Genomic DNA, 21,971 nt, shown 5'->3' with positions numbered 1-21,971 from the left:
AGGGGCTGAATCTTCAGCTTGGTGAGCGGGGGCAGGGCCCGCTCGCTGAGGCATAAAATGACCCAGGGTGACATCGGCCGTGCATCCCGATGTCACCACGCGTCATTTAGAACTTCAGTTCGGCGGGTGTGCATCTGAGTCAGCTGCGTGCCCACCGAACCATCAAAGGCCTGTTTAGGCCATTAATTAACTAATTAAGCCTATTGAGAAAGCTGCCCATCCAACCTTAAGGTTGTCGGGCAGGCGAAGAGCCCAGGCGACCTTCGCATTTTTCATAGAACCTCATCCACAGGCGGGACATGAAGGTTTTATAAATTAAATAAATTTTTTCATTAAAGTTCTTTGACATGTCCCAGCTCATGAAATTGTCACATGAGGGGGGCATGTCTTAAATTTTTTTTTCTTTATTAAAATTTTTAAAACTTTAAACTATAATCTCCCTCAGGCACCTCTGCATGCGAAAGAGCACACTCCTGACTCAGGGAACCTCCCCCGCGCCCTGCACAGGGAGCGCTCAGCACTTCCGAGTGTGCGTCACACTGGGCGGGCCTTAATTTGCCCACCCATGTGAAATGGTGGCATAGACCCGATCAGGGGTGCCAATCAGGTCCACGCCCGCCCCCGCACAACCCCCCCAACAGGGGGAACATTCTCTCCAGGGTTTTAGAAAGGTTCACCATATCTTCCTTGCTTTTGTACTCCATACCTTGATTTATAAATCGCAGGATCTCATGTGCCCTTCTCAAGCTGCCCTGCCACCTTAAACAATTTGTGCACATATACTCCCAGGAACCTCTGCTCTTCCACTCAGAATTATATCCTTTATTTCATATTGTCTCTCCACATTCTTCTACCAAAATGTATTGCTTCACACTTCTCTGCATTAAATTTCATCTGTGATACACCTGGCGATTCCACAACCTGTCTGTGTCCTTTTGAGATCTACCACTCTCCTCTTCACAGTTCACAATGTCTCCAAATTTTGAAATTTTGTCCTACATCCCATGTTTAGGCCATTAATATACATCAAGAAAAGTAGCGGTGCTAGAGCTGAGCCCTGGGGAGCCCGACTGCATACTCCAGTCCGCAAAACAGCCATCTCTCAGCCAACTTCATTTCCTTGCTGCTTCAGTCCCTTTTATTCCATGGGTTTTAACTTTGCTGACAATCCTGTTATGTGGCACTTTATCAAACGCCTTTTGGGAAATCCATGTACACCACATCAACTGTATTGCCCTCATCAACCCTCCCTGTTGGCTCATCAAAAAACTTAAGCAAGATAGTTAAACACAATTTATTTTTAATAAACCTATCCCTTAATTAATCCATATTTGTCCAAGTCACTATTAATCTTGTCCATGGTTAAACTGACTGATTTGTAGTTTCTGACCTTATCTGAACAAGTGTATAACATTCGCAATTTTCCAGCCCTCTGGCCCCATCTTTGTATCTAAGGAGGATTGGAAGATTACAGCCAAACCCTCTTCAATTTCCACCCTTACTTCTCCCAGTGTCTTCAGATGCATCTCATCTGACCCTGTTGACTTATCAACTTTTCAAGGCAGAACTTTGCCGTCGGCGTGCGGGGACGAACTCGACATGCCGATGCATAAAATGACGCGTGATGATGTCAGGCATGTGTCGCGACGTCATCGCGCATCATTTCGATATTTCGTTCGGAGGGTGGGTCCCGGAGGTGGCTGTGCACGCGCTGAACTGTCAACAACCTATTAAGGCCATTAAAAAAGTAATTAAACTTGTTAGAAATGCTGCCCATCCAACCTTAAGGTTGGCGGACAGGCGAAGAGCCCAAGCGGCCTTCGATCCCACAGGCGGGATGAGGTTTTATAAAATAATTAAATACATTTTCCAAACTTCACAAACATGTACCAGCTCACATAACACTGTCACATGAGGGAACATGTTTAAATAAATTTTTACTTTATTTATTAAAAACTTTTATAATCCATTCAATCTCCCTGAGGCAGCTCCATGCCTCAGGGAGATTGCTGCACTCTTTTACACGCATGCACAGGCCCCGACCCTCCCTCCTTACCCCGCCCGCACAGGTAGTGATGAACGCTACTGGCTGCGCATTACGTTGGGCAGGCCTTAATTGGCTCGCCCATGTAAAATGGCGGCACGCAGCCAATCATGGCCGGCGATCAACTCTGCGCCTGCCTCCGCCTGCTCCCGCCCAGTCCGCCTGCCATTGGAAAAATTCTCCCCTAAGTACAGCCGGTCTCTTTAATACCTCCACTGTATAAATTCATTTGTAGTGTCTTAATCAAGTCTTTTTTCACTATACCTCTCGCAGCATCTTTTTCCTTGATAACGACAGATGTACAGCGCCCATTTAGTACCTCAGCTTTGTCCCTTGCCTCTAAGCATAAATTCCCTTTTTGGTCTCTAATTGGCTGCATCACCCTTTTTACTATTTATATGCCTAGGAAGATTTTCAATTCCCTTTCACATTAGGTGCCAGCCTCTTATATTCTCTCTTTGTTTCTCCTATTACCTTTCTCATTTCCCCTCTGAACTTCCTATGTTCAGCAAGGCTCCCACTTGTATTATTAACCTGGTTGTGATAATGATGAGATAACCTGATTTTTTTGCTATTGTTTGAAGTGGAACTGTTTGTCAGGATAGCATGAGAACTCTCTGCTCTTTTACACATTGTGCGAAGGGATCATTTATGTCCCTCGGAACAGTTGCCATCTAAATTTATTATCTCATTTGAAAGCAAGTATCTCCCACAATGTAGCGCTCCCCCAGTACTGCACTTAAGTGTCAACTTAGATAATATGCTTTTGATCATACAAATCCTCTGAATTAGAGTTGCGAAGGTACTGGTAAATCAAGCTGGCACTTGAAGTGAGGGAATAGATGCTGTTGGAAACATGTACTGCCCTGGAGCAAATCAAAGCAGAGAAGTTATCATCAATGAGCTTGAAGAAATCATCTTTTCTAAAAGGATAAGTGAATGTGAAGTTGGTTTTATAAACATGTGGCAGAATTATCAGGTTGGCGGGCGGCAGTGATTGGCAGGCCCGGGAGCAGCCGACAAACAGACCACTGCCCGCGATCGAACCCCAACCGCGATTTCACACTAGCTGACCAGTTAACAGCCAGCCAGCACGAAAGGCGCCCTGAAAGGCCCAGTGCTGCCGGGGTGGAGGATGGAAGGAGGGCAAGCGCTGAAATCAGTGCGGGCACGGGGGAGTGCTGTAGGAAAGCTCCCTGAAGGCAGAGAGCTGCCCCTGGGAGCTGACAAGTTTACAATCAATAAAAACAGAATGTAAAATCATGAAAAAAATGTCCACCTGTCAGAATGAGACACCTCAATATATGGATGATGAATTTTTTTTTTCAAAACATTTTAATCTTTTTAATTGATCACGAAAACCTCATCCAGGCCCTGGATGAGGTTTCCTTAAAATTGCAAAGTCTGCCTAGCCGATTCGCCAGCCCGCCAACTGAATGGGCAGCGAAAAATCACCGTCAATTGTTACTTTAATGGCCTTAATATACCTATTGATTGCCGGCGGGTGCGCTGATGACTCTTGCGCGCGTCCGCTAACCGAAATATTGCACGAGTGCGCAATGGCATCAGGATGCTCGCCCGACATCATCGCGCGCTATTCCATGCTTGAGCGTGTCAGGTTCTACCCATGGTTACTGACTGGTAAGTTTTATTTTTAGGCATGCAAGGTGTCAGATATCATATTCTTGCAGTTTTATCATCCTTTTTATGTGTGTTTAGTTAAATGTACACAATACAAGATGAGCTCGTGCAGCAACAACTGGTATTTATACAACACCTTTAATGTAGTAAAACAAAACAGAATTGAACACCAAGCTGCATAAAGAGATGCTAAGAAAATGATCAAAAGCTTGATCAAAGAGGTAGGTTTTTAAGGAGCGTCTTAATAGAGGACAGTGATTTGGAGTGGCAGAGGGGTTTAGGGAGAACATTTCAGAGCCCAGGGCTGAGGCAGCTGAAGGCCTGTCTGCCAATGGTGAATTGATAAAAGTCAGGGATGTGCAAGAGATCAGTATTGGAGGAGTCAAGAGATCTCAGAGGGTTATCGGGCTGGAGGAGATTACAAAGATAGGGAGGAGCAAGGCCATGGAGCGATTTGGAAATGTGGATGAGAATTTTAAAACTGAGATGTTGCCTGAACTGTTGCCAATGTAGGTCAGCGGGCACAGGGGTAAATGGGATTTGGATGAGAGTTAGTATAAGGGCAGCAAAAGTTTGAGTGAGTTACATTTATTGAGGGTGGAATATGGGAGGCCCACCAGGAAAGCATTGGAATAGTGCACTTTAGAGGTGACAAATTAGGTGGAAATAGGTAGCCTTGGTGATGGCGCAGATATGTGGCCTGAAGCTCATCTCAGAAGCAAATACAACACCAAAGTTATGAGCAGCCTGGTTCGGCCTCAGGCAGTTACCAGGGAGATGGATCAAGTCGATGACAAGGGAAAAAAGCTTGTGATGGGCACTGAAGACAATGGCTTCGGTCTTTCCAACGTTTAGTTGGAGGAAATTTCTTGGTAGTAATGATGGTGGGTGCATGTTTCGTTTGCTTGTTCAATCACTAATTTTAATCAGCAAATCACAAACCTAATAAGCTGTGTGCCTCAGCTCCACATCCTGTTTACCATTCACAAAGCATCCAATGGCAGTGTTTGCACAGAAACCAGTGACCCGAATCTCCAAGCTGTGGAAGGAATCCATGCGACTGCAAAAATGACCTTGTTGAGAAAGATTAATTAAGCGTAGAATTCAGATACAAATCCTGATCTGTGATATACCGAACTCTCCATCACATTAAAATAACTAAAGATTTTGTCATTCTGGACACAGCTTGACTCTTATTTTTCCATCAGTTTGATATGCAGAGGATTACACTGGAAGAATTGAAGCACATATTATTTCATGCATTTCGGGACCATTTGACAATGAAAGATATTGAGAACATCATCATAACGGAGGAGGAGAGTCTGAATGAAAGTTCAAGTAACTGTCATACCGAATTTGAAGGTAAGCCCATCATAAATACCGAACAGAGATTGAGTTTATTATTATTTTTGAAGTTCACTGAAACGCCCTCAGCTGAAGAAGAAAAACAGAATCAGATTAAGGACTCCACAAATTCTATTTAAAAAAATTAATTTAACTTTCTATGGTATTTAATTACTGGGCAAAGTCACAAATCTTTCTTTGTTATTTTCTTCAGTGCAGTCAACAGCTGTCCTGTTTTTATTCAATGTTGCAGCAAAGACTGCATTTCAGGTTGTTCTCCTTATTTCAACCAGACAAGAATAGTTTATTTTCCTTTCTGTCTTGCTCAGTTCAAAATAGATCTGAAGCTGGGGTATCACTTCTTGGGCATCAGTGGTCCTGTGCTACCTTACCCAGTTATGACTGTCGGATATAGGTTTGAGACAGCAGAGCTGAACCTGAAATAAAACCAGAAAGTGCTGGAAATACTCAGCAGTGAAGGTAGCAGAAGAGAGGGAGAAACAGAGTTAATGTTTCAGGTAAAGGACCTTTCTTCAGAACGGAAGGAAGATAGAAATGTAATAGGCTTTGAGCAAGTGAAAGGGGGAAAGGGGAATGAAGAATGAAAGGGAAGGCCTGGGATAGGTTGGAGGGCAGGAGAGATTAGCTGACAAAAGACAAAACATAAAAAATAAGATTTAAGATCGGCAGGTGCAATAAAAAAGGGACAGAATGGTGAGGGACAGAGATTATGGTCTGAAATTGTTGAACTCAGTGCTGAGTCCAGAAGGCTGCAAAGTGCCTATTTGAAAGGTGAGGTGCTGATCCCTGAGCTTGCGTTTAACTTCATTGTTTCAATGTTCAATGCTTCAGTTCCAATGCTACAGTGTTCCACTGCAGCAGGCTGAGGACAGAGAAGTCAGTGTGAGCGGAAGGTGGAGAATTAAAATGGCAGGCAACCAAAGACTCAGAGTCATGCATGTGGACTAATTAGAGGTATTCTGCAAAGCAGTCACCCAATCTGTGTTTAGTCTCCCCAGTGTAGAGGATACTGCATTGTGAGCAGTGAGTACAGTATGCTAAATTAAAAGAAGTGCACTAAACCACTGCTTCACCTGGAAGGAGTGTTGGGAGCCTTGGACAGTGAGGAGAGAGGAGGTAAAATGGGTGTTGTTACATCTGTTTTAATGGAAATATGCTGTGGGAAGGGGACGAATTGTTGGGGTGACTGAGGGAGTGGACCAGGGATTTGCGGAGGGAACAGTCCCTTTGGAATGCTGACAGGGAAGGGAAGAGGAAGATGTGCTTGGAGGTGGCAAGAATGACAAATGATCCATTGGATGCAGAGATTGGTGCAATGGAAGGTGAAGATAAGGGAAAATTATTGTGGTTTTGGGAGGGGTGAGAGCAAAACTGCAGGAAATGGGTCAGATACGATTGAGAGCTTTCGTAACCACAGTAGAGGGTTGAAGAAAAGTTGGAGAAAAAGGAAGACACATCAGAAGTGCTGATCTGGGAGGTTGCACCATTGGAAGAGATGTGGCAGAGATGGAGAAACTGGGAGAACAAAATGGAGTCCTTACAGAAAGCAAGGTGTGAAGAAGCGTAGTTGAGATGGGTGTAGGAGTCAGTGGGCTTATCATGAATATTAGTTGATAGCCTATCCATAGAATTGGAAACAAAACAGTTGAGGAAGGGATGGGAAGTGTTAGAGATGAAAGGTGACTGAAGGGTGGAAATTAGAAGCAAAGTTGATGGAATTTTTGAATTCTGGGTGAGAACAGGAAATGGCACTGATACAGTTCTCAATGTACAAGCATTGTGGAAGGGGCCCCAAGTAGGACTGGAACAAGAAATGTTCCATATATCCTTCAATAAGACAAGCATAGCTAAGACTTGTGGGTGCCAATAGCAACACCTTTTATATGGACAAAGTGAGAAGAGTTAAAGGAGAAACTGTTCAATGTGATGACAAGTTCAGCCAGGCAGAGGAAGATGATGGTGGATGAGGACTGGTTGGGCCTCTGTTCAACAAGGTGTAGAGAGCTCTGAGACCTTCCTGATGGGGGATGGAGGTGCACAGAAATTGGATGTCCATAGTGAAGAGGAGGCATTTCGAACCAGGAAACTGGAAATGGTTGAAATGATATAGGGCATCAGGAGAGTAAGGGAAGTAGGTGAGAGTCTGGACAAGGGGAGAAAAAATAGTCAAGATAGGAAGAAAAAGGTTTAATGTGACAGGGACAGGCTGAAACAATGGGTCTATGAGGACTGTTTGTGGATTTTGGGAACAGGTAGAAGCGGGCTATTCACAGTTGGGGAACTATGAGGTGGGGAGCTAGGGAAAGAGGATCTCCAGAGGCGATGAGGTCAATGACAATCCTGGAAACAATGGCTTGATGTTCGGTGGTGAGATGGTGGTCCAGATGGAGGTAGGAGGAACTGTGCGAGAGTTGGTGGGCAGCTTCTACCAGCAGAGGGTTAGTACACCAGAAAACAACAGCAACACCCTTGCCAACAGTTTTAATAATAGTGTCAGGGTTAGACCTGAGAGAACGGAGTGCAGCAAGTTAAAAGGGAGGTAGGTTAAAGTCAGTGAGGGGAGCAGAAACACTGACATGGCTGATGTCATGCTGACAATTCTCAAAGAAGAGATCAAGAGAGGGTAAGAGGCCAGAGGGACAGGTTCAGGCAGAGGGAGAATATTGAATAAGGGTGACAGATTCCTTGAGTGAGGGAGGACTCCTGGCCAAAGAATTGAACTCTTAAGTGTAGATGACAGAAGAAAAGTTGTGCCAAGCTCGAAATTCATTGAGGTGGGGACATAAAGGGATAAAGCTGAGTTCTTTGCTAAGGACAAATTGTTCAGAGCCAGAGACGGAAAGGTCAGAGGGTATTGTGAATATACGGCAAGAGGAGGGATTAGAAGAAGGGATGGTGTCAGTGGAAAGTAAGGGGAAGAAAGATCTGGAGGGGCATTGGTATCAATGAGCTTTTGGGGGCTTGTGTTCTTTAACACTTGAAAGGAAGCAAAAAAGTTTTTTGTTAGAGTTGGATAAGACAAAAGATGAAAAGAAACTTCAGAGCAGGACAGCTTTGAGATAGAGTGAGCCAGCACAGCTGGAGAGAGAGGTCAAGAGTGTACATGTGGTGATGCATGGCACTGGGTGAACCTGATAGACAGATTTTTGGTCTCTAAGGGAATTAAGGGATATGGGGAGTGTGTGGGAAAATGGAGTTGAAGCCCAAGGTAAGCCATGATCATATTGAATGGCAGAGCAGGCTCAATGGGTCATATAGTCTACTCCTGCTCCTGTGGTTCTAGTGTTCCTGATCCTGTTTTGAGATCTGTATACATATTGATATGTACTGGATGAAAACTTTCTGGGCCACTAGATAGCAGTCAGGAGCAGGACTATCAAATGATATTTCCTCCTCCTTAGTCTAGAGGTTGAGGGCTATGCATCCTCACTACTGAACTAGCTGAGATTAATGAACAGCTCAAACCAGCGACTGGACCTGGAAAAGAGCCCTTGGATTTCTTTGTCACCAAGATTGAGGACAATAGCTGCCTCTGCCGCATCATTCCCCTCCCTTTGCCCACAAGCTCCTCCTAAAGACCCCCCTGCCCTAACACTGATTGCTCATGTTTCTCTGGCACATCTCCTCTATTGCCTGACATGTCTCCGCTGAGCTCATCTAGGCCATGAGGCCCATCTTTTGCTCCTTCAACCCCATGCTCAGTTAACAACTAACCAGCCATCGTTTCTTCCTGACAACACCCCCACCCTGATTCTAGTTGATATTATAAATGTTCCTCTCTCCTGAGGTACTGTCACCCTCCGTTTCAGTTCTGCCGTCATTACCCACCTCTGCAATAAACACATCCTTGACACCACTACCATCTCAACTCCAATCCCCCTTTCCTTTCCAATGTGCCTTTCCAATGTCTTTAAAAATATTTTTGCCTCCCAAATCTGCGCCCATCTATTCCACAACTCCATGCTTGATCTTTTCCAGCAAGGTTTCTCCTGCTACAGCACTGTGACCATGACAATATTGCAGTATCTCTCTTTATCCTTCTCAATCTGCCTGTAGCCTTTCACACAGTTGACTACAGCCACATCCACAATTTCTATCTGATTTTTAGGGCATTTTAATACTTTAAAGGCACTATATAAATGCATCCTAAATAAGCAGTACAGCTTTCCTTGGTAGCAAATAAACACAATTATGGGCTAGATTTCTCTGTAAACACAGCAGCAGCTACAGTTCAGAATATTGGCAGAGTACTGTGCTGTTCAAATGGCATGTTTTTTGGGATGGGGGTGAACTCCACTTTAAGACGCTCAAGCTGCCATTTCATCATCAGCCACAAACTATTAGCCTCAGAGGTCTTCAGTAAGCACATAGGATGGCAAAGGGATTGATGCAAACTCATATCTCCAAAATGAACTGCAAGAGGCATGGACAAAATATAAATAACGAGCATGTCTTTCTGAACCAGCTGAATCTTTATGTAGCTCACCCCCTTACAAATAAATTGGGGCAAGATACTAATGAATCATAAAATTAATAAAAATTTCTGCCAGCCCTTTGAGGTTAAAAAGCAAGATTGCTAAAAACTCCTCAATTATTTAGAACTGTCTGATGCATGTTGCCTCCAGTTACAGGATCATGTTCATTCATGGCTTTAATACATACTGATATTGTCAGTTATGTAATGCCGGATTTCAGCATCGTCTTTGTATTCTAAACTCAAGTACCTTTACATGAAAGTGACTTTGAAACCTTTTACTGTTGACTTCTGAAGGTTGTCAAACCCCAAATTGACCAAGCCGAGGTAAGCCAATCCAGATGCAGACCCTTGGTGAATTCTTTTTTTAGATACAACAATGACAACACTATTGGTTCCAATCCTATTGGGACCCTGGGATGTTATGATCTGGGTAGGATCAAATGATGTAGATTGGAATACCAGATGGATAGCTTAGCATTTTCATTCAAATTGGCATGTGAGCTTTATCTCCGGACTCATATCGCCCTTCGGAATTTAAATATCAATATCCCTGTCTCTTTTCCACAAATGGAGACCGAAAAATACATGAAGCTGAATCTTTGCTGCCCTCGCAGAGGAACAGAAAAATAGATAGAAGCTAGCTGGAGCTTGTCAGATGCAAGTGTGACTGAGTCAATCGAGAAATCAATTGATGGAGTTTGGGAAACAGGCCAGTGATCCCCTGGCCAGGAGATTTTATGAGGACACATAAAGGCAAGAGAGAAAATAAAACAGATACAAAATGGAGAGAGAGGAATTTACCAAGAATTTACCCTATTTGGATATTGCTGTTCATTATATTAATCATTATATTTGGAGAAAACATCACTTCTTTCTCAGGTGAGCTGACGTTGCCGGGGTGAAAGCACAAAGATGCAACTGCTTGCCCATAGCTGACCCAATCAGCTGTTCATCATGTGTCTGATAGTCAGTGTTTAGGTGACTATCAAAATACTATTCAACCAGGTAAAGCATCATGATCAAGCCAGTATTCTCTTTGCTCCATGTCCTAATATAGTTCGAGCTCTGTCTCTCTCTCCACTCTAGTTCACAGCAAAAGGGCAGTCCCCAGAAGCAGGTCCATGTCTCCTCTGATCTGAAGCACACAACCTATGTGTCTCATGCATGCCAAAGGCTATATCAGACATAGAAGGAAGTCATTTGAGCCATGGTGATGTCTGTACCAGATTTTTGTTGCAGCAATCCAAAACTAATTACACTGACTTGCTTTTCCCCTGTAGCCCAGTGTGTTCCCCTCCCTCAAATCATTACCAACTGTTCCCTTCATGATGCAATAATCTCTACCTCAGCCACTCCCTGTGACAAAGCATTTCCTGCTCTAAAAGCTCCCTGTGTAAAGAAATGTTTCTCAAACTCCCTGCTCATTCTCATTTGATTTGATATCCCTCATTACCAAATCACCAGAGGAAATGACCTTTCCCTATTCAGTCGGTCATAATTGTTTATAATTTTAAAAACTTCTACTAAATCTTTGCCTTCCCTTCTCTCTATTGTCTCCTCATAACAACAGTTCACCTCCTTGATATCATACTAGTCGATATACAATTCAATGACCTCTCTATAATGGAGCGCTAAAGGTGCACAGTAACTTAAAGTCTAATTGTCTTGTACACATTTATTACTTCTTATTACCAGAATACCAACTATCAGTGACCCACGTGTATTGGCCACCACATGTTTCTGTCCACTTCACAAGGTGGAAAACATTGTGGTGCCATCACTGAAACTAACAGTAGAATTAGTTTACATGAATTATAATTAGAATCAAAATAATATGGAAAATAAGCAACAATACAATTCTTGGCTTGCAACCACTTCCATTTGTGTAGCGTCATTAACATAGAAAAACTTCCCAAAGCACTTCACAAAGGTGCGATTAAACACCAGGAAGCTGAGCCAAAGAACAAGTTACAATGAGGGGTGGCCAAAAGTTTGGTCAAATAGGGGGAGGTTTTAAAGATGATCCACAAGGTGGAGAAGGGGGTGGAGGATTGGAGGGGTTTAGGGAGGCAATTCCAGAAGGGTAGTTGGCTGATGACTGCCAAAGTTGGGCAGAAGGGCTTGGATGCAGCAGGCAGAGGTGGAGCAAAGGAGAACAACTTTACTGTGCACTGTGAACCCAGTCCTAGCCAGTTCAAAATGTGTAGAGGTGTTTCATGCGCCACCTTTGTGGTTTCACAGTACCACCTGTGCTATCCTCTGATCCAAAGGCTGTAAGTTTTGAAATACTGACTGCCAGCATGCAAATATTTACAAATCCCAGCAGATATACCTCAAGCAGGGACAGAATGCCACAGTTACCACCTGCCGTGTAGTACCAGAACAGGCCTGATAATTTTTTATGGTTAAGGGGGATGCTGGGGGGTGGTTGGGGGCTTTGAGGTGGTAATTTTGTCAGTAGGCCACAGAGGACTGGGCATAGTGAAGGTTGTTTTTGAGGGGCTGGAAGAAAAATTAATACTCCTCCTGAACCCGAAAGAAAATTAAACTTACAGGGTGGCCAGCAGCAGTCCCTTTAATGGCCACTGGTTAGGCATCTCGATGTCTACGGATGCTCTGCTCAGCGGTACCTGAACATTGCAATGGGTTCATATTGGCAACATAGGATCCCCAATTCACATGGGCCCTAATGAGGCACCCTGTTCCCAGCAGGGTGGCTGGGCCGGCCATTTCAAAGATCTCACCCAAATCCCAGGAGCCTGGCCATTAATGGGCAATTGGGCTTTAAGTGTTCAGATACAGTTTTCACGACACAATCATCCTGTTGCAAAAACCAAGGAAAATAATCAGCTGCTTAGCTTATTCATTGAATATTCAAATACATTTTGTGAGTTCACTAACAACAGTAAAGGAAATGCCCCTGTTGTGTTTATGATCTTGCACACATTAAACAGAGAAAATTTTCTTCCAGGCTTGCCAGACATTTTTAGACCCTTTAAAGCTGAACTAGTCTTTTCCCTCAGCTCAGTGTTTATTTTTCCTTGCATCTTTCCCCCGTCTAACTTCCAAAGTCAGAGGCTCTTCACCATCTTTGCCGCTGCACATTATTATTATTATTCTTCAAACTGGCAGTATATTCAATGAAACCTTTTCCTTTGTTCACCTTCCTCTTTCCATCTTACAGCTTTACTTTTCTCATCATAATCCCGAACTCTGGGATCCTTTAAGGCTGCTTTATTTATAAACCGGTCTTTCTCAGTGTGCACCCTTCAAGGTATTCATTTATACAGTGTTATTTTGTGAGGAACCCTGGATTGCAATGACATTCCTAACAACAGGGCTAGGGATTTCATGGCTGCCATTCATTTTTGCCTTTGTTAAGAAGGAAGTGGAAATTGTTCTCTTTTCTTTTCTAAAGATAAAGTGGAACCTGGCCCCCTTTGGGTAATAATAAATAGAATTCACAGAACTCAGCTCTACAGTTCCTGAGGTAAAATGAAATACTCCGATATTTATTAGTGATGTCCTTTTGTAATAAACCCGGATCTGTGCTTTTTTTGTAATAAAACACAATGCTCCTCCAACACAAACAGACACAGATTTAATAAAATCAATGTCTGTTCTTATCTTAATAAAACTCAGATTAAAGATCAGCTCTTTTTATTTAAATAGAATCAGAAATTGACACTTCTTGAAAACCATGCTCTCTGTTTATTTTCCCATCAAATCTGTCCCTATTTACTTGACATCAAGATCATGCAGTATAGGTCTCCCTCCCTTCTGGAGCCAAACACAAACTGAATGGCTTCTGTGTGGTACAAGTGAGGCTAAGAATGGCTTCCAGTGGGAGAAGTGAGTCTGATTTCCTTTCCAACTTTCTCCTCAGGGTGTTGAGCCCAGACATGTACTGGTACCTCACCCTAGAGATCATTCTTCATGGCTGACCCAATGAGCACTGACAAGCTATATAACTACAGATGATCATAATCAAGCTCAATGTCCACATTCGCCATACACACAGGAATCATGAGGTAATTATTTTGAGTATCTCAGCTGATTCTCCCCCTTCTGACTTTCCAAACCAGCAGGCAGCCTAACCTCGAATGCTGCACTGGTTAAGATCAGCGTAGAATAGGGGTAAAACCATGGACCTTCCTGCTCTCTATAGGCTAAGTTCCCTACAGTTGGGCAGTGAACTAACAATGTGAGTCACTAGAGGTGTAACTGCTTTATTTAAAGGAATGTTAAAGCTATTTGTAATTTATTCCTTAATGACTTCCGAAGTACTAGAGACATTGGAGAACAACAGTTCCCATTAACGACTTTGATGCTCATGGGTTGTACGATTTCCTACATAGCTGGAATAAACTGGATTGTTCACTAATGCCCACCCTGCCACCACAAAAAGACTGACTGCAATTGTTTGTGGCCTTGTCTGTTTTCATTAGAATGGCAAAAATCTGCAGCTTGACTGTTGTATCGAAAACATGGTGTGCGCGTGTCCAGCCAAAAACTCTGACTTTACAGCTTTCTTCTTTCCTTTTGACAGTGCATTCGCAAAAGAAGAACCGACAGACATGTGTGAGGAAGAGCCTGATCTGTGCGTTTGGTGTGGCTTTCATCATCAGTGTCATGTTGATTGCAGCAAATCAAATTCTCAGGAATGGCATGGAGTAGCTTCTGAACCAACCAGCCACCCATTGGCATGAACTGGTCGGGCATGACTTTAGTGGGTAAAGTCCAGTGGACTCCTGGATTAGGAACACAGGGTGATGTAAATAAGGGTAGAATATATTTCTACCAGGAACATGGAGCCCAGAATGGAAGTGATTCTTTTTAGGTTCACACAATTAGAATCCCGCAGACAGGGATTTTTTTTTTTAAAAAAAGGGCTGAATTATTAAAGGCTGCTTTTTATAATGTGACAGAGTACAGAAGTTCTGAATTATAGTTATGACTGATAGTAATAATATGAGAGGGACAGAATGAATTATGATTTTGGATTTTTTCTCCATATGCTAATGTTAGTGAAACAGTTGGCTTAACTCCAAACACCAAAACCCAATTTATACTGACGTGAGTTTCCAATATTAGTCAACAGAGGAAGATCAAAGTCCACAGTTAACTTCTGCTAAGTCAGGTGTACCGAGTGGATCATTATCAGTTGCACGTTCATTAGTAGAAAATGGCCACAAGAAGGAGTAGCTCCATCCCAAGCTTCTGGTACTGTGGAATCTACCCTGTTGGTGTTGTCGAAGCCATAGATCAATGACTGCATAGGCGCAACTTTAAAGTAGCAACTTGTGACTTCACTTGCACCTGTTGAACCAGTGCTGATGGCTGGGATAGAACCATACTAATTTTGGCCTCTGCTGATGCAGAATGGACAATGCAGTGATGGCTAAAGATAATGGCTGCTTCTCACTCACAAAGGAGAGCTTATCTTTGAACTGTCTGCTGCGGTGCCAGTGGAATCCAAAGATCCTGGTGTCTCCAACATCAGCATTCCCTGATTTACTTCATAGTGCTGCTCCTACAATCAGTGCTGTCAGCATTGACACAGCAGCAAAGGAAAACTTGTATGTGTGCCTGATTTGAACTAATAAACAAACATGCATGTATACTGGGAATGTATTAATATTAATAAATTCCTTGTATACTTATTCACTGTAATATTCATCAAATACTCATTCATTGGTATACACATTGCCTGGTACTGGCTTTTACTAGTCGCACAGCTCCTCATTCTTCACCAGTTACAAGATTATCTATTTCGCCAACACCACTGTTCTACATTGCTCCCTTTCCCTTGCCCCTGTTTTTAGTCACTGATCTCTTTCTCTCACACAGACACCAATCCCACTATCCCCCTTTGTTCTCTGATTTTCCTCATTCCTGCTGCTCCTTATTGCTTTCTCTCTCACTCTCCTTTTGTCATTGCTCCTGTGGCTGTTCCTCAGTGCTCATCTGGGCTAACGAGGGTGCTTGATGGGGTATGATAGACAAATGAGATGAGTGGCCGATCCTGTGTTTTTTCAGCCTGTCCCAAGCCATGCGAGTCTTTGAATGTCTTTTATTGTTTGTTTGACATCGAGACATCCCTTTCTGTGGACATGAATGTGTAGGGCAGTAAGGTGTAGTGAGCCCAGCTTGGGTGCTGCCAAAGTGGTCATGTTATTGAACAGGGCCTAATTTTTCACTTGGTTAAGATGCAGGCTTGTTACACATGGCCACGGACATTTCTCAGTTCGCTAATTAAAACATTTTGAAACATAAAGCGGGAAACAAAAAGCAAATCTGTTGATTGTATATACCTCAGGATGCAAGGCAGAAATGAAAAATGACTGCTTGGTGATTTTGCAAAAACTTAAAAATATTCAGCACCACAAAAATAAAATAACATTTGGATAATTTTGGCATTATATAGTTCACAAACTTGAACAATAGGTACTGTTGAGAGACAGGACCTCCCCCCTCCCCTCTCCTGTGCTAACTACATGTCTGTAGAATGTTTATTATGGTGCCTTCTGTTATGCCTAAAGTGGACCTGAAGGATGAATATCATGGAACATTGGACAGGGTCTAAATTGCATTCTGTGCTCAGTAATGTCAAATCAGCCCTGCACTGCCCATTGAATAGCTGTGAAACACAGATGCAGCCCTCTGCTCCAGGATGCTGAGCAGCCCTGCTCTAATACCCTCAATGATGCCTGCCGTAGGAAGAAAGTGGGCATACTGGGAGGTAAAGCAATGCCTTGGTGAAGTGCTCCATCTAGTGACTGGATGAGAACAGACAAAATGTGTTGCCAACAAATGAACATCTCAGGTAGCCCTGTGACTGAAATGTCCAATCATCTTGCTTGGGAGGCGACTGCTCAATTGCATGCATTGCTAAATCAATTAAAATGCCAAAAGCAAATATCTTCGTTAATGTATATTAAACCAGACAAGGTTTGGATGACCTTGTTTCCATTTTTAAAAAATGTGCCACTTGTGATTTTCTCCCTTTTAAGGGAGCCCTGCTTTCCCCTTCCCCCCGTGCCTCACTATTCCCACAGACGCTGCATCCTAGGAATGTGCTGATACTGTTCCTGATGGGCCATTGAAAGAACGTAAATGGTCAACAAGCCATTTTCTCTGTATTGTTAGCCCTCACATTTGCTCACGAATCTGAAATTTATTATGTGATTCATTGACGTAATAAACTTCATGTACAAGCACAAGATTTTAAAATAAAATGGTGGACTGCTGTGTATTGGTGACTTAACAAGATTGCTTCTCTTCTGTAAAGGATGCACTTGGTCTCCACCTCCAAACTGGGCTCACTGTGGGTGAGGTCAGGAAATAGTTGCTTGAGGATCATTAGCTTGAAGCCATGGCTCCATTAGTACCCACCAGCGTGCTGCGTCGCTCTATTACCATTTGCAATAGAAGCAGAAAAGGCTGGAGATATTCAGCAGGTCAATTAGCACCTGTGGAGAGAAAAACAGAATTGATGTTTCAGGCCAATGCCCTTTCGTCAGAACTGCTATTTAGTTAGGTTTCCTGATGTTGCCTAAGTACAATAAATTGGTTAGGCCCCTTAATCACACTTATGGAGAACCTTCCTTATGTTTGGTGCTCACTTCAATTATTTTAGTCATAACTCCCCTACAAGTTGTAAACTATCTTTTCAAGAGAGATTTTGATTCAGTAATCATTTGTAAAAGCTATACATTTATGGAGGGTGCAGTAAAGTGTTTTGGACCGGGGGGAATTAATTTAAACAGCCTTGATTTCTCCTCTCACAGCCCATCTGTAAACAGAAAGGTGTTTTTGATTTTTGATTTCCCCCTTTTATAAGCAGTGGTTTATGTTCCCCAACCCTTCAGTCTGAAGTGATCCAATCCTCTATTAATAACCCCACAGCAAACTCGACATAAGGTTAAATAAGAAGGCTGGTTTATTTTACACACACACCGAAACATGGGAAAGGGGTGCAGGGCAATACCACAATAAAAATAAGAATTATGGTTTTGTGTGAGTGCAGAGTCCAGAATCAAAAGTTCCGTGATGTATTCCTTCAGAGGTGAGCAGGCTGAAACTTGCAGGGGTTCTGACTTCCCAGGAGTAAGGACTTCCATGATGGAAGAAGGTGCATAGAGATGAATTAGTCTTGAAGGCACAGACACATAAGTTTTAATGTTCCAGCAGTTCACAATGTAGATGAGGTCCAGGCATTTCACCTGGATATAGCTCTTTTTGCTGCTCCTTGTTGGGTGATAAAATGGTAGACTGCCTGAGTTCAGTTCCACACGGCAATGTTACAGGTTCTCACAGCTTGGGGAGTGTTATGTAACATATCTCCCATTTCTTCTCCTGGGTGTTGGACAAAGAATGTATTTTCTCAGGTCTGGAATCTTGAGGCGTTTAATAGAGGAGTCAGGGTCCATTTTGTCCTTTGTAGATATACCATCTCCGCTGGCTGGAGGTCTGCCTTAGAAATGCAAAGGGGGCTAGTGCATTTATTTGGAATTTGATTGTTGGCTGTCACAGTGGGTCCCTGCTAGTTTCTGAAGGTTAGAAATTCCTCTGGTACGAGCCATGGATAGTCAGGGTAAAGCTTTGTCCATTCTGAAAAAAAAAATAATTTTATAAAGTAGCCAGGTGACATAGATATATATATATATATATCTTCCTTCCTGTCTCCTAGCTAGGACAAAAGTCATAAGAATGGAGTCCCAATGTTTTGTATTCAAGTCTTGAGAAAATACACAAAATGAAATTCTTATTAAGCCTTTTCTTCCTTTTTCCTCCTAAAGCTGCTGACGTTATGGCCTGGATGTTAACCGTGTGTCTATGTAGATGGGAAGACAGTTTCAGATACTGCGGAGCTTAATTAACTTCACAACGTCTGTCTTTTGGCCCTGACAGGCTCTCTGCCCTGTTGTTAGTCTGATTGACAGGCTTGGGTTCTAGTTGGGCAGGGAGCACTCTGGAGTAGACCACAGGATCAGATAGATCCCAGACCCCAGGGGAGGAGGGGTGGGGAGAATGGGTGGCACTCAGGAAGGAATCTTGTTTGATGTTTCTTCTCTGAAGTTCAACAATGGCAAATCGCCATCTCCCCTCCTCAGCTGTAACTAGCTAACTTTGCACAGATCAGGACTGAGCCTTGGATCCCTCTGACCTGTGCAGTTCAGTAACACACTAAGCAACAGATTACTGGTTAGCTAACGGGGAGCTCTAAATATGTTACCCTTAACAGACTCCTAAGAGGCAACAAAGGATATAAGTTTAGCAATGTATTGGAGTGTGTAGGAAATGGACTGTAAACCACTACTGAACATATGTACACTGTTCAGAGATTAGCATGTGGGGAGACAGAGGGTGCAGTGTTAATGTCAATAGACCAGTAATTCAGAGGCCCTAGTTAATGCTCTGGGGACGTGGGTTCAAATCCCACCACGGCAGTTGGTGGAATTTAAATCCAAAGAAAATCTGGAATTGAAAGCTAGTGTCAGTAATGGTGACCGTGAAAAATTGGCAATTGTTATTAAAACCCACCTGCTTCACTAATGTCCTTCAGAGAAGGAAGTTTGCCCCCTTTACCTGCTCTGGCCTATATATGACTCCAGATCCACAGCAATGTGTTTGACTCTTATCTGTCCCCTGATTTGGCCTAGCAAGCCATTCAGTTCAAGGCCCATTAGGAATTGAACAAGGTCTTGCCAGTGATGCTCACATCCCATGAAAGAATAAATGATGTTACATTGATCCTTATAGGTAAATTGTGCATGGTGCATCATCCCATTCTCCTCTACCCACATTAGAAAGTGACTTCTCACCAAGAGAATATTTCTTTTATCCCTGTCCTAATGAGGACCATCACTGCATTTTCCACCACTTGTTTGATAGAAACTGATATTACTCAATGTTATGTTACTCTATTTGAAATTTAGCAAAAAAAAACTCTTTCATCACTGTGAATTGAAGGTGGAGTTTCATGTGTAGACCATCAATTTTAAGCTCCACAGTTTTCCAAAATGACTGTAATTCAGAACTTCTGTGTGTCAGAATAGTTACAAAGTACTTCATTGTTTCAGTAAAAGTAAACTACAGGACAAACTAGCATACAATTACTGTAAATATTAAATATATAGTAAATTTTGGCATGCTTTAATAAATGAATAACATGGGAAAATACTATTTATCGATTCTAACTTATATAGATATACACATTCTCATAGCTACCAAAGTTTACCCCAATTTAATCACATACCTCTTGTAATGTGCAATGAAAACATTTGTCCACTTCCCATTAGTGTGATCTGTTTCATTACATATCCCTTTCTGGTAAGAAAACAGTTAAAGCAACAGCATTTATATTCTAATTTTAAAGTGAAATTTAAATTATTTTTGTATTATTTTGGATATGCAGCGGTCTTATGATTGTAAAAGCTATATGTTCTTTGCCAATGAATGAAGATATCCATGCTTGTTCATGTTATAACCCACAGTGTGTTTTGTTTTCTCTGACCCCCCACCGGTATGATGTATAACACATCAGCAAAGCTCTATGAGGAAGACTTTCCATGGGCGATTCTCCTGATGTCACTTTGGTGAAAACTCCAGTGTGTCGGAGATCGGGTGGACCCGCCAAGCACGGAAATTCAGCCCCCTACAGCCCCCTTCTCTCCTCCGAAATGCTGTTGTATCAAGCAGCTGAAACTTGTGCAGAGTAGTTTCTGTAACAAGTTGAATGCAGCCCTCAAAGGGCCAAAGTAGTTCACTAAAAATAATTTGATTAAAATGGAATCTTAATATGATTTCATGGCCTAGCACTGTACTGACAGGAGTTTCATTTCCCATTCCTTTCCATCAGGTTTGATACTCAGCAGTATTGCTCACTTAACAATTCCTCTACTGAGTTTCATCCAATCATAGTGGAACCACTAGATAGCATCAATTGTTGGATTGTAATTGGAAATTTAAAAAATAATTTATAAGCTCTGGTTTCACTGCTCCAGATCACAGGTGCCTGTTTTGGCGAATGGCTGAAAGTTAGCTTATTGGCTGTCCATTGCTGTGCTACTTTCAGTGCCAGCGGTGGTGCTGAGGTACAGGGCCAATACCTAGTATGGTGCCCACACCCACTGCTTGTACCAAATATTAAACATTGCAAAACATATTGGAATGTAGGGTGGCCCATTAGAGATGCCAACCCTCCAGAATTGTCCCTGGAGTCTGCAGGATTTAAAAATTCAGTTCCTGGTTACTGTTGTGACACGACAAAATTATTTCAGGCATTGAAAAAGAATTGTGTGCTTTTTAAGTTTAAATTTAAACAAATGGAGCCAATAGATCCTGTGGTGAATACATCTAACCAGAAATGGCAACCCTATTGCCTATACAGAATCTCCTTATTTCGTCCACAAGGCAGCAAAGTACAAGCTAAAATTATTGTTAATTTTATTTAAGGAGGCCACCTAGTAACTGAAAACAGCCACACAGTAATGATCCAGTTTAAGATAGCCTCTCCTAGAGCTGGCATCAAATTACTTATCATAGCAGTGTTAGGGAAAAGTCTGAACTATGTTCCTGGGATACAGACTAGATCGTTGGCGAATCCAAGTGCTGAGCTGACGTAGTCTAATAGAAGAGTGGATTGCGCCATCAAAACTAGGATGTGGTTCTATAACCAAATCATCAATGAAAATCATGACTTGCCAGGAGAACTCAGACAACGACAGTCAAATACCTCAAATAGCCTGAGGCTGTTGGAAGCTTGGGAATAATGACAGTAATAAAAGCTGCAGAGATCAGCTTCCATGTGTATCCGGGGGCCATTTCGACTTTATGCGATATTATGAAACGGGTGATTTTGAAGTTGCAACTGTCTTTACATCTCTCCTTAGTTTTAATTCTATTGAGATCAGCAGATGTTAAACAGATGGGAGAGATGTAACACAGGCTGCCGACTGGCTAGCGCACTATTGCACAAAGTCAAATTCTACCTCCACCGCATGTCATTTGCGACAAGTTTGTAAAACGTCCATTTATATTGGAGTGACAGGTTTATACAGAAACTCTTGTGACCAATGACAACCAATAATAAATGATCATGGTATTTAAACTGTGGACTGATTTAGTCTGGGTAAGACTGATGGAGATAAAAACTCTTACCATCAATCTCCAGGTTGACCTGGGTTGCATAACAGAGATTGAAACCAGATTCATATGAGTAGCTGTTGTAAGACAAGAGTATGGGCTCTTGGTGTACTGTGTTCAATCTGAATTGGAGTAATCCTCAGTAACAAATCTTGGAAGGTAGGATTCAGGTCAGGCCTTGCTGATTTCAGACCTTATCAGTGGCTGCAGTATAAATGGAGTATATAAGCATATGTTCAGTCCTGCTTAGAAAGCTTATTAATCTGAAATTATCTGCAACCCTTAAAATAAAGA

At 42.4% G+C, this 21,971-nt stretch overlaps 1 protein-coding gene across 1 annotated transcript in view; it reads left to right on the top strand.

Annotated features, from left to right (window-relative positions):
• The window catches only part of caln1 (calneuron 1), a 400,700-nt gene extending 386,277 nt beyond the window's left edge, over window positions 1-14,423 (top strand). The window contains exons 5-6 of the mRNA XM_041196489.1: window positions 4,894-5,047; window positions 14,077-14,423. Of these exons, the coding sequence (XP_041052423.1) occupies window positions 4,894-5,047; window positions 14,077-14,204 (282 nt within the window). The 3' untranslated portion in view covers window positions 14,205-14,423. The remainder of the gene's footprint in view (window positions 1-4,893; window positions 5,048-14,076) is intronic.
• Window positions 14,424-21,971: the final 7,548 nt, after the last annotated feature.

The sequence above is a fragment of the Carcharodon carcharias genome, chromosome 10 (assembly GCF_017639515.1).
Source record: "Carcharodon carcharias isolate sCarCar2 chromosome 10, sCarCar2.pri, whole genome shotgun sequence".
NCBI classification, from domain to species: Eukaryota; Metazoa; Chordata; class Chondrichthyes; order Lamniformes; family Lamnidae; genus Carcharodon; species Carcharodon carcharias.
The sequence above is the reverse complement of the archived record's forward strand: the minus strand, read 5'-3'. Positions and strand labels throughout refer to the sequence as shown.